Source organism: Parambassis ranga, chromosome 5 (assembly GCF_900634625.1).
Source record: "Parambassis ranga chromosome 5, fParRan2.1, whole genome shotgun sequence".
NCBI classification, from domain to species: Eukaryota; Metazoa; Chordata; class Actinopteri; family Ambassidae; genus Parambassis; species Parambassis ranga.
The window spans coordinates 16,591,390-16,605,712 of record NC_041026.1 but is presented as its reverse complement, the minus strand read 5'-3'; the positions used below and the strand labels follow the sequence as shown (position 1 = coordinate 16,605,712).

General features: G+C 40.6%; 2 protein-coding genes across 2 annotated transcripts; one reads left to right on the top strand and one right to left on the bottom strand.

Moving 5' to 3' along the window:
• Window positions 1–6,424: 6,424 nt before the first annotated feature.
• Window positions 6,425–10,179, bottom strand: tmem43 (transmembrane protein 43). The gene is made up of 12 exons (XM_028406590.1): window positions 10,054–10,179; window positions 9,278–9,424; window positions 9,063–9,197; window positions 8,712–8,806; window positions 8,554–8,603; window positions 8,402–8,471; window positions 8,259–8,329; window positions 8,052–8,179; window positions 7,812–7,886; window positions 7,577–7,678; window positions 7,357–7,474; window positions 6,425–7,276 (listed from the first exon to the last, which is right to left on the bottom strand). The coding sequence occupies exons 1-12, from the start codon at window positions 10,069–10,071 to the stop codon at window positions 7,074–7,076; spliced, it is 1,212 nt and encodes a 403-aa protein (XP_028262391.1). The 5' UTR covers window positions 10,072–10,179; the 3' UTR covers window positions 6,425–7,073.
• Window positions 10,180–11,061: 882 nt separating this feature from the next.
• Window positions 11,062–13,589, top strand: LOC114436367 (rab GDP dissociation inhibitor beta). Its single transcript, XM_028406594.1, has 11 exons — window positions 11,062–11,103; window positions 11,522–11,629; window positions 11,708–11,804; window positions 11,894–12,028; window positions 12,106–12,304; window positions 12,388–12,519; window positions 12,620–12,719; window positions 12,801–12,972; window positions 13,066–13,210; window positions 13,295–13,349; window positions 13,446–13,589. The coding sequence occupies exons 1-11, from the start codon at window positions 11,062–11,064 to the stop codon at window positions 13,587–13,589; spliced, it is 1,329 nt and encodes a 442-aa protein (XP_028262395.1).
• The last annotated feature ends 734 nt before the right edge of the window (window positions 13,590–14,323 follow it).

The window sequence follows — 14,323 nt, the reverse complement described above, 5'->3', positions numbered from 1 at the left end:
GTAATTTATTTAAAATACTCATTTAAAATTTACATTTACATGAAAATATTACTTAATTTCCCTACAGAAATATTACAGTGAATCTTTTGGATGTTAGTTAGGCTAAAGCTCATTTCAACTAATTCTTCTGTGGTAGTAGAGCAGTTTCATCTTATCCTCCTTTTGGATTTGATTTCCAAAAATAAGAGCATGCTTTGACTTGCAAACCACATTCGTAGCTCTATGTACACTGAAGCGTGGAAAGCATGCTTAAAAACCGAAGACTGCAAACAATAAAAATAACAGATGACGGCACTTTTATGCAGAAGCTGGATTTACATCTGACTGATTATTATGCTATTATTATTGCCCCATAGGCTCAATATGGATTTCAATGATTATATTTCTCAAAATGCTCTCATCCAAAAAGGACCTCCTGCCTGTTATCAGTTAAGACTGGAAGTGAAGAACCTTGATGGAGTGAGGGAGGAAGAGGCCAAGCTCAGAAGATGCACACTTGGTGAAAAAGATCCAAGCAAACCAAATAAAACAATCCTGCTTGTTGGAGAGACAGGATCAGGGAAATCTACCATCATAAATGCAATTGTTAAATATGCAATGGGAATACAGAGTCAGGATCAAAAATGGTTTGAGATTATAGATGAATCTCAGAAACACTCAACATCACAGAGTGGGACATCACAGGTGTCAGTGTATGAAATCTTTGGATTTGAAGGTAAAACTCTGCCCTACTCTCTGACTATCATTGACACCCCTGGTTATGGAGACACCAGAGGGATTGAACATGATGCTATAATCAGCCAAAAGTTGCATGACTTGTTTCTGCAAAAAGATGGGTTTCAAGAAATTAATATGGTGGGACTCGTGAAGGCGAGTGAGAATCGACTGAGTGACCGGCTGAGTTACATCTTCAATGCAGTGGAGTCTCTGTTGGGAAAAAACATGGAGGAAAAGATGGTTGCCCTCATCACACACTCAGATGGAATGCCACCCAGAACTGCTCTGAAGGCTCTTCAAGACTCGGGCATTAAATGTTCCAAAAATGAGAAGAAGCAACCCATTCACTTTGTGTTCAATAACTGCCTGAGCTCACAAATCACAGAAGACAGTGAGTTTGGATTGAGCCAAGCATGGGCAATAACAACCAAGGGAATGCGTCAGTTCACAGCTTTCCTGGAAAAAACTGAGCCTCAAAACATGGAGTCAACTGTAAAGGTTCTAAATGAGCGGATTCGACTGGCTGCCTGCATTAACAACTTGCGTGACAGAATTGAATGTATTAAGCTCAACCAGACAGAAATCCTTCAGACACAAGAAGGTCTGGAGAAAAACAAGGAAAAACTGAAAACAGGTGAGAGCTTCATCATAGAAGTTGATGAAGTCTACAAGGAAAAAGAAGATATTGATGGAGGGTGGAGGGTATTGTTGTGGGGTAGAGCTGTGACCTGTAATGTCTGTCAAGAGAACTGTCACTATCCTGGATGCACACTGGCCTGGTATCCAGAACACTGTGAGGTCATGAAAAAAGGCTGCTGCACTGTATGCACCAACAAGTGTCCTGCATCAAAACATGTGAAAGAAAATAAAAAATGGGTGAACAAAACAAAAAAAGTTAAAAAGACCATTGACGAATTGAAAAAGAAGTATGAAGATGGTCAAAAGAAATGTGAGGACCTTCTGTCAAACCTTGAAGGTAAACAACAAAAACTGGAAGAAGAGAGAACTGCCATGTTAGAGGAGGCCTACCAGCATGTTGTCAGTCTGGAAAAGATCGCCCTGAAAGCTCAGTCACTGTTCACATACGTCCACTTAGACTTCCTGATTGAGAACATGAAGGAGAAAGGGGCCACAGACAAAGTCCAGAAGCTGGAGGAGATGAGTAGTAGAGTGGATGATGGAATCAAGGCAGGTTAGCGGTACAGGTTTGCTGAGATTGGTGGAAAAATAATGGGAAAATTGGGGCTGTCAAAAAAGTTAAGCTGCATGAAAACTGAGGGATTTGTCTCGGAAGACCACAAACATCCTCCCTCATAGTAAAGTAATTCAGAGATCACAGACCGGCCCAGGCAGCAGGTCAATATTTACATCTCAAAGTCAACAAAAACCTTTTTGAAGAAAGCAAGAAAATACAATATACTGATCACACCAAGAATCAAATCTGAGCCACCTAACAGGAAAGAAATTCATCATGAAGATTTGAAAGATTCAATCTCTATGACCTTGTGGAATTGTATTAATAAACCTGATATTTAAAATATTTCAGCATTGTTAGGGCATGGAGCCACAATCTGTATAATCAATGAATCATCAATAAATTGTACTGGACAATATGCTTAGATTTACAGTCGGACACCAAGGAACCCTGTCTGTCTATTTGTTCTTTGATTGTCCCACAGAGACAGTTCAGTTTTTGAAATTATATTATTGTATATGCACACACACATATATTCAAGTTTGAGTTACAGTTTTCATTTTAAGGGTAGAAGTATATGTCTATTGAAAATAATATTAGATAGATCTTGATTGTTGGATAGATTATTGCTTTTTAACAAACAATTATTCATTATTGATCTGTCAAATCTTCACATCCCACCCAAAAATATGTTCTGAATAATGTATTCAATTCAATAAAGAATATAAAATTATACTGTATGCAGATTGTGGTCTGTATGAATTCAGCCTTTTTAAGGACAAAGTCACACCATCAACCTCATGTTTATTAAAATAATGAACACACCTTCAAAATAAACTAACACACATACAGAATATATTGCATGTGAATAGCTGGTGAATGACTCTGCACAGTCTAAGTGGGTGAACACTGCAGAAACCCAGTGCATGTTACAATTTGAAGATATCTTTTGCACCCAATTTATTCACAGCTGCATATAACACCTTTGCAGCAGTTGTAAAGAACTGAATTTGTGTCAGATTGTTTTCTGGGTATATGTATAAAAAAATGAGCATTCAGTACAATTAATTACTTTGGTAAATTACAATATGTTTTAAGAAAACAAATTAGACAAGTGCGAGAGTACAGTGAATTTGTATACATGGATGAACTTCTGAAAAGTCAAATCTGGTATTTGTGGAGGTAACTTCCACTCATGACTGACTGAACACCAGTGCACAAACATTACCAGTGTGAAACTATTATATTTCACATTTAGAACAAAATATTCATTCATTAAATTTCGGTTTAACCCAAGAAGGTAACTCCTCTGCAGTTTGCACAATGCGAAAAAACTAGCTCCTTGTGTAAGTCCCACTCATCTGATGGACGGCTGCAGCCAGGCGTCAGGGACTCTTTCTGTTCATCGCTTTGAAAGTCATTCATCCTTCTTGGCTGGAAGTCCTGAACGGGCAAGAAACACCGGGAGCAGAGCTAGTGCTCCCAGAGCCAGCGCCACCAACGGTCGGTAAAACAACCAACCTGCTCCAATGACAAGAAGGGACAGCGAGCAGGAGACACACAGGGCAAAGATCTTCAGCCCAACAGACACGATCTCTCTGAGGACAGGAACCCAATCCACTGCAGGCACACAACACACATGGAGGCTCAGTGAATGCAGGAGAATGGGAACTTCCTGAATGATGATGAGTAACAGTGTTAATTTACCCAGTGTGTAGATGATGCGCATGGTCAGCTGAATACTGAGGAACATGAGGGCCCAGCCTGCAGCTCTGAGTCCCCATGTCTTCATACTGTTGGACTGGTGTTCCCTCATATGCAGAAGTCCTTCATTGAAGATGATTTCACCCAGGTGATTGTTCTTTCTGTCAGGACCCAGAGGATGAACACACTGTTGAATGAAAAGGAAGATTCACTGAGAAAGCTGAAGGAGACTTTAAGGAAATCACAACAGGAAGGCGAGGAGTCATGTAAGTCTGCTGTGTGAGCAGGGTGGTACATGTCAGGGGATCAAAATGAAATTACAACAATAGAAGTAAGATTATTACCAGATTTAGACTCTAAATACATTTTAAAACAGCATCCATTGAGAGATGAGTTTAATGTTCAAATGGACGAGACTAATGTAGTCATGTTGAACTCAGTTCTGCAGGGTGAGGACCTCCATGCCAGACTCACCAACCCCAGAGGTGTGCTTATCAAGAGCAGCGTTCTGCTGGAGAAGACCAAGCTGGAGGAGGAGGTCAAACAGCTGTGCAATTGAATTAATCCGAAATCACAAAAATATCATGAGGTTTTATCCACTAAGACCTCACACCACTCAACATAAACCAACTGGTTACAACAATATCAGTAGATGCCATACAGTTCACATGGTCTGTTGCTTCATTTACTCTTAAGCTCTGACCTCTGACCTCCGTCTGTCCATTCAGCTTGGTGTCCTGTCAGCAGGCAGAGATCAGCAAGTGGAAGAGCAGGGCCATAAAGCTGAAGGTGAAGACCAAAGCTGAGCTCAACAAGCCATCATCACCCTGCACTCCCACTAAGAGGGTCTTTCCCATGACCTCGGACTCTGACTTCCTCAACTCACCTAAAAAGTTTGTAGTTACTCCCAGGAAGATTCTAGACTCTCCCAGGAAGGTTCTAGACTCTCCCAGGAAGGTTCTAGACTCTCCCGGGAAAGTTCTGGAATCACCCAGGAAACCGGTGGATTCCACAAAGGTCTCTGTGCTCAACTCCCCCAAAAGCAGATTCTTTGATGCAGGTGGAAGCTCTGAGCTTCTGTCTAAATCCTGCCCCAAGCAGTTCTTCGATAACTCCGGCCTCGGAACCCTTCCAGGTAAGATGCACCAAATGTTGACCTGCATGGAACTGTGTGTTTGTTTCTCATAAAATCTCTTTTCATCATGAGGACCTGCACTGTCTGTTTTGCCAGAGGTTTCCCTCGTTCCTGAAACAACAGATGCAGAGGGTAACAGCTGTAATATATCTGTGTGTGACACTGAGGGTTTAATAATAAGTTATCACTGAAACATGAATCAGGACATCATGTTCTCTTTCTTCAACTTATGAGTTAAACCACACGTTTGGTTGCATTATGCACCAAAATATTTACTGTAAGAGTAAAATGTTTTTTCCATCTAAGTCATAGTGACCATGGTGGATCATGGTCTGCAGGCCTGTAAGGACCCTTACGCATCCTACCAGCCTGCAGTCCATGTGCACAAAAACAAAGTTGTAATGATGACTCAGAAACAAATATCACTGTTTGGTATTGCACCATAGGAGTTAATTTGGTGGTTTTTAAGTCATGTATTTATATTGAGTGTGAATCGCCCCCTAACAAATATTTCAGTGTATTCATCTTCCTTTGAATCTCAACATGTTATTTGTATTTACATCCAGCATTTTTACATTCCTGACCACTGGCTTGATAGCCATATTCTTTGCCCTTTGATGTTATGTCACTTCTTTCATTTTCTGATAAAAGTCTGGTGTGTTGCAGATGCAGCTGTGGGAGCAGACAGAAGGGAGGAGTGGTGGCCTCAGTCTCCGAAGCAAGAGGAAATGTGTAAAACCAAGTAAAGTGACCCACATGTGCAATTTTTTTCAAAACCTTTGTAGTTTTTAATGTGTTTCTAAGTAAAGATTATCCTGATAAAATCATAACTGCGGTCTCATTAGTATTTCAACCCACTGATCATATTTCTATGAGTGCTATTCAGTGCTGCAGTAAGGGCTCCAATGTTCCATATTGGCCAAAAAAACCAGTATTAAATATTAAGTAAATTTAGTTGAGATGATTGTATATACTGATGAGCAGAGAGCTTTTACTTCTCTTTTATGTATGTGCTGATATGACATTGAGCTACAACTTCTCACTCCCTCCTTTTAGTCCTATAGCATTCTGTCTCTTTAAAAATAAGATGTTTCTTTTTGTGGTCTAAGAGGATTTATGGTGGTTTAGTTGTTTCCTGTTTTTGTTTGAGCTTTACTGGTAAAGACTCATTTACCGGTTAGGTTGTGGTGGATATTTGTAAACCAAATCACAACCAGAGGAAACAGATTTGTTCACAGGTCATTTTACTCATGTACAGCAGGGCTGGTTACTCCCCCCCCCCCCCTTTGATCAATATGGCACTCAAAGATTATATTTCCCAAAATGCTCTTATCTATAAAGGACTTCCTGCTTGTTATCAGTCAAGACTAAAAGTGAAGCACCTTGGAGCAAGGCAGGAAGAGTCCAAGCTCAGAAGATGCATTTAGTGAAAATCCAAGGAAACCAAATAAAACAATCCTGCTAATGCAGTGGGAGTACAGAGTTGAGATGAAATATACAAGGTACAAGATTATAGCTTAAACCTAGAATGTCTCGACTTCACAGCCATCAAAGGTGTCGGTGTATGAAATCTTTGGATTTGAAGGTAAAAACTCTGCCACCCAGTAAGGGTCTTCAAGACTCACTGTATGCAGATTGTGTTCTGTAGAAATCTAGCCTTTTTGTCTAGCAAGTCACACCATCAACCTCATGTTTATTCAAATAATCAATATTCAATATTCAAAATAAACAAACACAGACAGAATACATTGTATGCAAATATCTGGTGTATGAATCTGCACAGTCTAAGTGGGTGAACACTGCAGAAACCCAGTGCATGTTACAATTTAAAGATATATTTTGCACCCAATTTATTTACAACTGCATATAAACCCTTTGTCCGATTTTATCTGGGTATGTATATAAAAAAATGAGTAAGCATTCAATGCAATTAAGTACTTTGGTACTTATTACAATATATTTTAAGAAAAAATGAGACAACAGCCAACTTATGTTGCTCATTTGGAGCCACAGTGTGAGAGTACAGTAAATTTGCATACATGAAGAACTGAAAAGTCAAATCTGATATTATTTCCACTCATGCCTGACTGAACATCAGGTTTCTCTCAGTGCACAACATTGACATTGATGTCAAGTCAAAAAATTATATTTCACATTTAGAACAAAATATTCATTCATTAAATGTCGGTTTAACCCAAGAAGGTAACTCCTCTGCAGTTTGTACCAAAATGTGAAAAAACTAGCTCCTTGTGTAAGTCCCACTCATCTGATGGACGGCTGCAGCCAGGCTTCAGGGACTCTTTCTGTTCATCGCTTTGAAAGTCATTCATCCTTCTTGGCTGGAAGTCCTGAACGGGCAAGAAACACCGGGAGCAGAGCTAGTGCTCCCAGAGCCAGCGCCACCAATGGCCGATAAAACAACCAACCTGCTCCAATGACAAGAAGGGACAGCGAGCAGGAGACACACAGGGCAAAGATCTTCAGCCCAACAGACACGATCTCTCTGAGGACAGGAACCCAATCCACTGCAGGCACACAACACACAGGGAGGCTCAGTAAATGCAGGGGAAGGGGAACTTCCTGATGAGTAACAGTGTTAATTTACCCAGTGTGTAGATGATGCGCATGGTCAGCTGAATACTGAGAAACATGAGGGCCCAGCCTGCAGCTCTGAGTCCCCATGTCTTCATACTGTTGGACTGGTGTTCCCTCTCAAATACCTCCTACAGGTAACAATATAACTTCTTCAACTAGTACAACCATGAGGAAGACATGCTTTACCATAGATATTATAACATCCTGCACAATATAAAAAGTACTCTGACCTCTGCTGTGAGCTCCTCCAGGTAGAGGATCTCCAGAGTGTCTCCTGACTTGGTTTTAAAGGGCATCAGCTGCTCCCCTCTCTGCATGGCCACAATACTGACCTGAAAAGAGTGTTAACATTTCAAGCTGAAAGAGTGCAAAGTAGTCATCTGAAAAAGTCACTTAATCAGCAGTAATTAACAGTGTTCTTTACATATATATATATAAAACAAAATAAGCAGCATTAGCACCTACAGTTTGAGCCTGACCAAGATAAGAGGTCTCCCCACTCAGTCCAGCAAAGGAGAACTTCACACGCACATCCCCAACCTCAGGAATAAAATAAAAAACATGAATCCAACCAGTGCCAAAGTGTGGGATACAGGACACAAAGAAAGCAACATTTAAGAACATTATGTACTGTAACATTGTCACTGTAACATTGTCTAATAAATTTTGATGTGTGGGTGAATGTGAGATATCATCTTATCTCACCTCTGGCCTGCGGGGATGCTGAGTGTGATAGAAATAATCATCATATATAGAAAGAAAAGGGTCCAAGTTAAAAACAGGAAAGTCCCTCAAACTCAGAGTCTGGAAGTTGTTGATCTGCTCCACAAGGCCTGAAGACCAAGAAAGCTGAGTCAGATCTAAACACATGCAACACAACACCATCTGTGTAACAGCAGTATGTACAAATACCTTTAGACAGAAGGAAAGGTCCAACTTGGACTTCAGGTGCCACCACAGTCACACTTTCAACGGCCATAGCACTGAGATACAAACACTGAAGTTACCATTCAGCCTAACACATCAAGGAAAACATATCACCTTCATACAAGTACCTTGGGTTCTGGTGACCAATCTCTTGATCAAAATTCCGACTGTTGACCAACTCTGATTTCCACTCAGTATCTACAGACAAGGAGTCACACTGATTCACTTCATGACACATAGATGTAACTAAAAACTACAGTTCTCACTAAAAAGAACTCACTGTAGGTGTATGTTGTTTCTGTTTTGGTTTCACCGTTCTCTTGGTAGTCCCTGAAAATAATCACACAGTGACTTGTTTATACAGTGATGCTGGAACAATAATGTTCTGTACTCTAGCCAACACTGTTACACCTGGTCCCACCCTGAGTGAAGATTTACCTGCTCTCCTGGTACTCCACCCACTGATACATCTCTACCTGCCTCTTCAGCTTCACTGCCTGCACCACCACTTTGTAGTTGGGGTCATAGAGGGGCTGCACAGACACAACAGTTATGTATTGAGTCTAAAATTCCTACTTTAAACACTGTAACCAACAGGTACTGAGCTGGTACTGTAAAAAACGGACTTAAACTGTCTAATTTCTCATTTTAAAGTGAATAGAATAGAATAGAAGAATACATGAAATACACAATGCATATGCTGCTGTCAAGAGTAAAACATTTGATGAATCAACTCTTACATTGGCAGAAATCACTTCTCATATCTGTAATACAGCAAATACAGCCTACTTGTGAAGTACGCAGCCGTGCAGACAGGTGAACTAAGCGATTGTTGTTCTGCGGGTCGAAGCTGGAGTATGGCCCCAAAGACACAACCTGAGAGAGACCTTCATCCAGAGAAGATGCTGTTTGCAGAGCTCGTCCCTGAACAGAGAAGAAAACTGTCAATTTGTTTTGTCTGTTTTGCAGGTATGCATGACCGCTTTGATGTGTAGTGTTTTTACCTCATTGGTAAAGAGAACATAAATCGACAAGAAAAACACCCCAACACCGATAACTGTTCCTCCTGCAGTTTCACCTAATCGCTCCAGAAATCCAGGGTTGGATTTAACAGACACACGTTTGTGCTGGTCTGACACTTTACCTGAAAACTGACACAAAGGTGCAAAAAGATTGTACTAAAATGTTTACAAAGGTACAGGTTTATTTGCTGTTTACTGGATTGTCAGAGTACTGGTTTTATATGACAGTGAATATATTAAATGAGCCTAACTAGCTGCATTAATAGAAAGTACATTTCCTCTTTAATTTGTTTAAATATAACTACAGATACCATACATGTCTTTAACTTAATTAAACAAGCTTTTTCGTTATGAAACTGAATATCTAAAATAGCAAAGAATGAGAGCAGTGTCTTCATTTTATTGTGACACAACACCGAGTAATGTATGTGCTGGACATGTCACTGAGTGAACAACTGCCACACCTCTTGTGCACTTCCAAAACTCATTTTCAAACCTCGGAGAATAAAAAGTCAAACTCTGCCCAGCTGTAGTAACGTACTACTGTCAGTAGTCATGTAGCGTTACAATATAACGCTGCAATTATGTGGCTAACTTAATGTAGGGCATAGTTAACAAGTTAAGAGTTAGGAAGTGGAGGTAAAGGGCGGCAGTTAGGGTGCAAATGTCACTTTGAAGTGACATTAACTGCAAACCCACACCCGTGAAGAGTCGTTGTTTATCAAGAAAAAACACATCACTTCATTTAAACCACTTACTGCCTGCGCTGAAGACATTTCTGTGACTTCCTCTACTCCACAACCACAAAGATGCTAGCAACTACAAACTGACACACCGACGGCCAGTCGACACAAGGTTCGTTCTTACTGTGACCTGGAGTTTCCCGAAACACGCACAGGGGGGCGGGGTCTGCGTGAGGTCATACAACAACGTTGGCTGCGGATACCTGAATGTCCCGATGAAAATTACGAGCGCCACCAAGAGACAGACGTGAACGTCATACTTTCGAAGCACCATGGGTAATGAAGTTTTTGTGGCTGGTCAGCAAAAACTCAAGATTTTTATGTAATAAAACAAGTGGAAGCTGTTTCTGTTCATTGTATCATGTTGTGTAACGACGACTTTAATGTTTTTCTATTGTTTCTGACAATAAAGATTTATTTCATTTTTTAAAATAGATCAAACAGATACACGAGAAACTGTATTCCCTCATGTTGGTTATAAATGCAGAGCTGCCACTTGGTCTTGCAATGGCAGTGGAGACCTAACTATATATTTTTGAAGTTTTTAAATGTTATTTATGGTTATATCTATAGTTATATGTGACGGAGTAGTTTATGTTATATTATATCCCAAAAAATATTTAAAAAGTAAAAAATATATTGTTTTCAAAACACAAATGTGTGCATTTTAAAAAAGCTGCATTTTATACATTTGTGTGGGTGTCAAATTATTTGAGATTATTTTTAACATAATGGTGATGAAACTTATGCCAAGACCCCCAGCACTCTCTCTCACTCTCTCTCTCTCTCTCTCACACACACACACACACACACACTCCGCCACTGCATACAGTGGACGTGCCAGTCTTAAGAGGATTATTGCAAAAGGGAACACAAAGCAATTACTGTCACCTGTCATAATCATACCTGTTTCTCTCTCTGCACACATGCATATGCACACAATTTCCTACACATAGACCCCCACAGACCCACACACACATATCTGCTGCAACAGGCTGCAGTCTGTTGCAGACACTGGCCACGATGCAGGAGTATGATATTATAGTGCTGGGGACTGGACTTAAGGTAAGAGAAAGTTTATTTGTTGTTAACAATGCAGCTTCCTGAATAAGAAAAGTGTTGCTGAATTTTAGTATTTATTCAAACAAATTAGATTTTGTTGTGCGGTCTTGATTATGAGAATGAATAGAGTGTATTTAGTGTATTTTTATCCTTTAAATTGCAGGAAATATAAAGCTGACCCAGCTTTATGTACATTATAAAATAAAACCACTGGTTCTTTCATAGCATAGGCTTCTGTAGATATTTCACCACTTCTCTGAGCTGCTTCATCACATATTTTCACACCTTTTCCTGATGGTCTACATGCAGGCCTACTGAGCTCTCAGAGGGATTTGTGCTAATCAAATTACATCACTACTGTGGGCCTGATCTGTGTGGGCACACTGCGAACTGCTAATGACGTCTTCCTATCGTCTCTCAGGAATGTATCCTCTCAGGTTTAATGTCTCTAAGTGGAAAAAAGGTTCTTCACATTGACAAGAATCCTTATTATGGAGGAGAGAGCGCATCTATTTCTCCACTTGAAGAGGTATGTTGAAGCACATATGAACACTCATATAGCTTCTTATAAAGTATTGCTAGTGCTTGACTTTTATTTTGTCCCCAGCTCTACAAGAAGTTTAAGGTTCCAGGTCCTCCTAAGGCGATACGGCGTGGGAAGGAGTGGAACGTTGACCTCGTTCCTAAATTCTTTCTCACCACAGGTGAGTCTGAAGAATATGACGGAGTAGTTTATGTTATGTAATTGTAGTGAGCGGCCATTAATGTGGCATGCGGTGTGTGTTTACATCAGGTCAGCTGGTGAGAATCCTGGTGCACACTGAGGTTACTCGGTATCTGGACTTCAAAGTTGTTGAAGGCAGCTATGTGTACAAAGGAGGGAAAGTGCACAAAGTCCCAGCCACAGAGGAAGAGGCCCAAACCTCAGGTGATGAACAAAGTCAGTGCAATTTAAAGAAAAGATTTTCGTCCACAGATATGTTAAAAAAATAACTTTATCTTCAGATCTGATGGGCATGTTTGACAAGAGGAGGTTCAAGAAGCTGCTGCTCTTCGCCCTGAATTTTGATATAAGAAACCCTCGCACCCACCAGGACATAGATCCTCACAAAACAACCACGCGGGACCTGTTCAACCGCTTCGACCTGGGACTGGACGTTATAGAGTTCATAGGTCATACCATAGCCTTACACAGCAGTGACAGGTCCGTTACAGGAGCTTAAATAAAGATGAAGAAGATTGAGACAATCACAGATGACTCAAACTGTCTCTTAATGTCCTTCACAGTTACCTGGACCAGCCCTGTGGGGAAACTCTCAGCCGAATCAGGATGTACTCAGAGTCTCTGTCACGTCAAAACGCCAGTCCCTACTTGTACCCCGTGTACGGGCTGGGTGAACTACCACAGGGATTTGCCAGGTTACAATCCCTCCATGTCCTTTGTTTGTTTTTCTATGATGATCCATGCGTTGGGAGAGTCCTGTTGTTGACAAAAACACTGTGTGTTTATGTGTTTCAGGCTGAGTGCAGAATATGGAGGCACCTTCCTGCTGAACAGAGCCGTCGATGAGATCGTGATGGAAAATGGCAAAGTGGCAGCAGTGAAGTCTGAGGGGAAGGTAACAGAAGTTGTAAGACAAAGATAAAATATCCAGCTGTGTCAGCACTGAGTGACTTTGGTCTCCTCTCCTTTCTAACAGCTGTTCCACTGCAAACAGCTGATCTGTGATCCCAGCTATGTTCCTAATCGAGTCAGGAAAGTGGGGCGCATCATCCGGGTAATCTGTTTGATAAATCATCCAGTTAAAAACACACACGACGCCAATTCCTGTCAGATCATCATCCCTCAGGCTCAGCTCAACAGGAAGTCAGGTATGTGATGTATCAAGTCAAACTGGTGAAGTGTCTATCAATGAGGTTCTGAATTTACTTCCTGATCTGGCCAATTCTGTTGTGTCCATGCAGACATTTATATATCTGTAGTGTCCTACACCCACAACGTGGCCTCAGATGGGATGTACATCGCCACAGTGAGCACAACAGCAGAGACCAACAACCCAGAGAAAGAAGTCCAGCCAGGGCTGGAGCTCCTTGAACCCATCGTGAACAAGTTAGTGACATGTTGTGTCAATGTTTATGTGGGGTCTGTCATTACAGTTGTGATCAATTCGTTGATTTTCTTTTGTGTCACCAGGTTTGTGACTGTCAGTCACCTGCTAGCTCCAAATGAAGATGGAAATAAGAGTCAGGTAATGAAGAGATTCTTCTCATTTAACAGAAAACTATGAAATGATTGTGAGGCACCCAATGTAGGTGATTTCCCCTCATTCTCTTCTCCTGATCAGATTTTTGTGTCTCGCTCGTATGATGCAACAAACCACTTTGGGTCTGAATGTGAGGACATCAAAGACATGTACCGCCGGCTCACAGGAACGGAGCTCACGTTTGGAGGATCCAGACACCAGTCTCATAACTCAGATGATGACTGAGACTTTTAACACCAAGACCCAATGATCCAGCAGCTGTGAGGCCCTGCTCAATGACATCATGGAAGATTCTACAGCACAGCTGTAAAACAGAGGATGTTATGTAGCATGTAGAGTCAGTTGTGTGTGTGCTATGTAAATTTTGTTTCTAAATGTTGTCAATTCTGTTTTTTGTGTGCTATAACTTCTCCTTTTTGTGATCACATAGAGAACAGTCACATAATCCAGTTGCACAGTTGATGATTTGTTATAAGGTAATGCAATTAATCAGCAATCAATACAACTTCTTTTTCTTTTCTAGGTTTTTAGGTTTTAATGTTTACAGTGGTGCAATGTTACTTATGTACATTTAATGTAATATAAATTTGAGGTCTTTTCTTTCCAACTAAAACACAACTTACTTTAAAGACTATTTGTTCACATAAAAAGGTTGAAGGACCCATAAAGAACATGTCCTGTTTTGCTATGAACTAATTAAACAGTCACAGGCGACATGTTCATGCATTTAATACCACTTTTTTTTCATGATATTAAGGCTATCCACCATGACATATACATTAACATAAATCTGTAATGTGTGTTTACTCAAGCTTAAATAATATTTCAACATATGGATCATCAAAAAAGAAAAAAGCGTGATTGGAACTGTATTTATAAAGACCGATCAGCTGACTGTCTCTCAGCAGCGGCAGGTGAAGGTTATCAGATGGCAGCCTGCATGTGAGTGGTGGAGGTTT

Excerpts from the sequence above, each read along its gene's own strand:
- LOC114436367 (XM_028406594.1), top strand. The coding sequence starts at position 11,062 with ATGCAGGAGTATGATATTATAGTGCTGGGGACTGGACTTAAG. Across the intron at positions 11,630-11,707 it reads CTATTTCTCCACTTGAAGAG|CTCTACAAGAAGTTTAAGGT; the intron begins GTATGTTGAAGC and ends TTTTGTCCCCAG. Across the intron at positions 13,350-13,445 it reads AAGATGGAAATAAGAGTCAG|ATTTTTGTGTCTCGCTCGTA; the intron begins GTAATGAAGAGA and ends TCTCCTGATCAG.
- tmem43 (XM_028406590.1), bottom strand. Across the intron at positions 8,180-8,258 it reads ACCTTTCCTTCTGTCTAAAG|GCCTTGTGGAGCAGATCAAC; the intron begins GTATTTGTACAT and ends CTTGGTCTTCAG. Across the intron at positions 7,475-7,576 it reads TGGAGGAGCTCACAGCAGAG|GAGGTATTTGAGAGGGAACA; the intron begins GTCAGAGTACTT and ends TGTTACCTGTAG.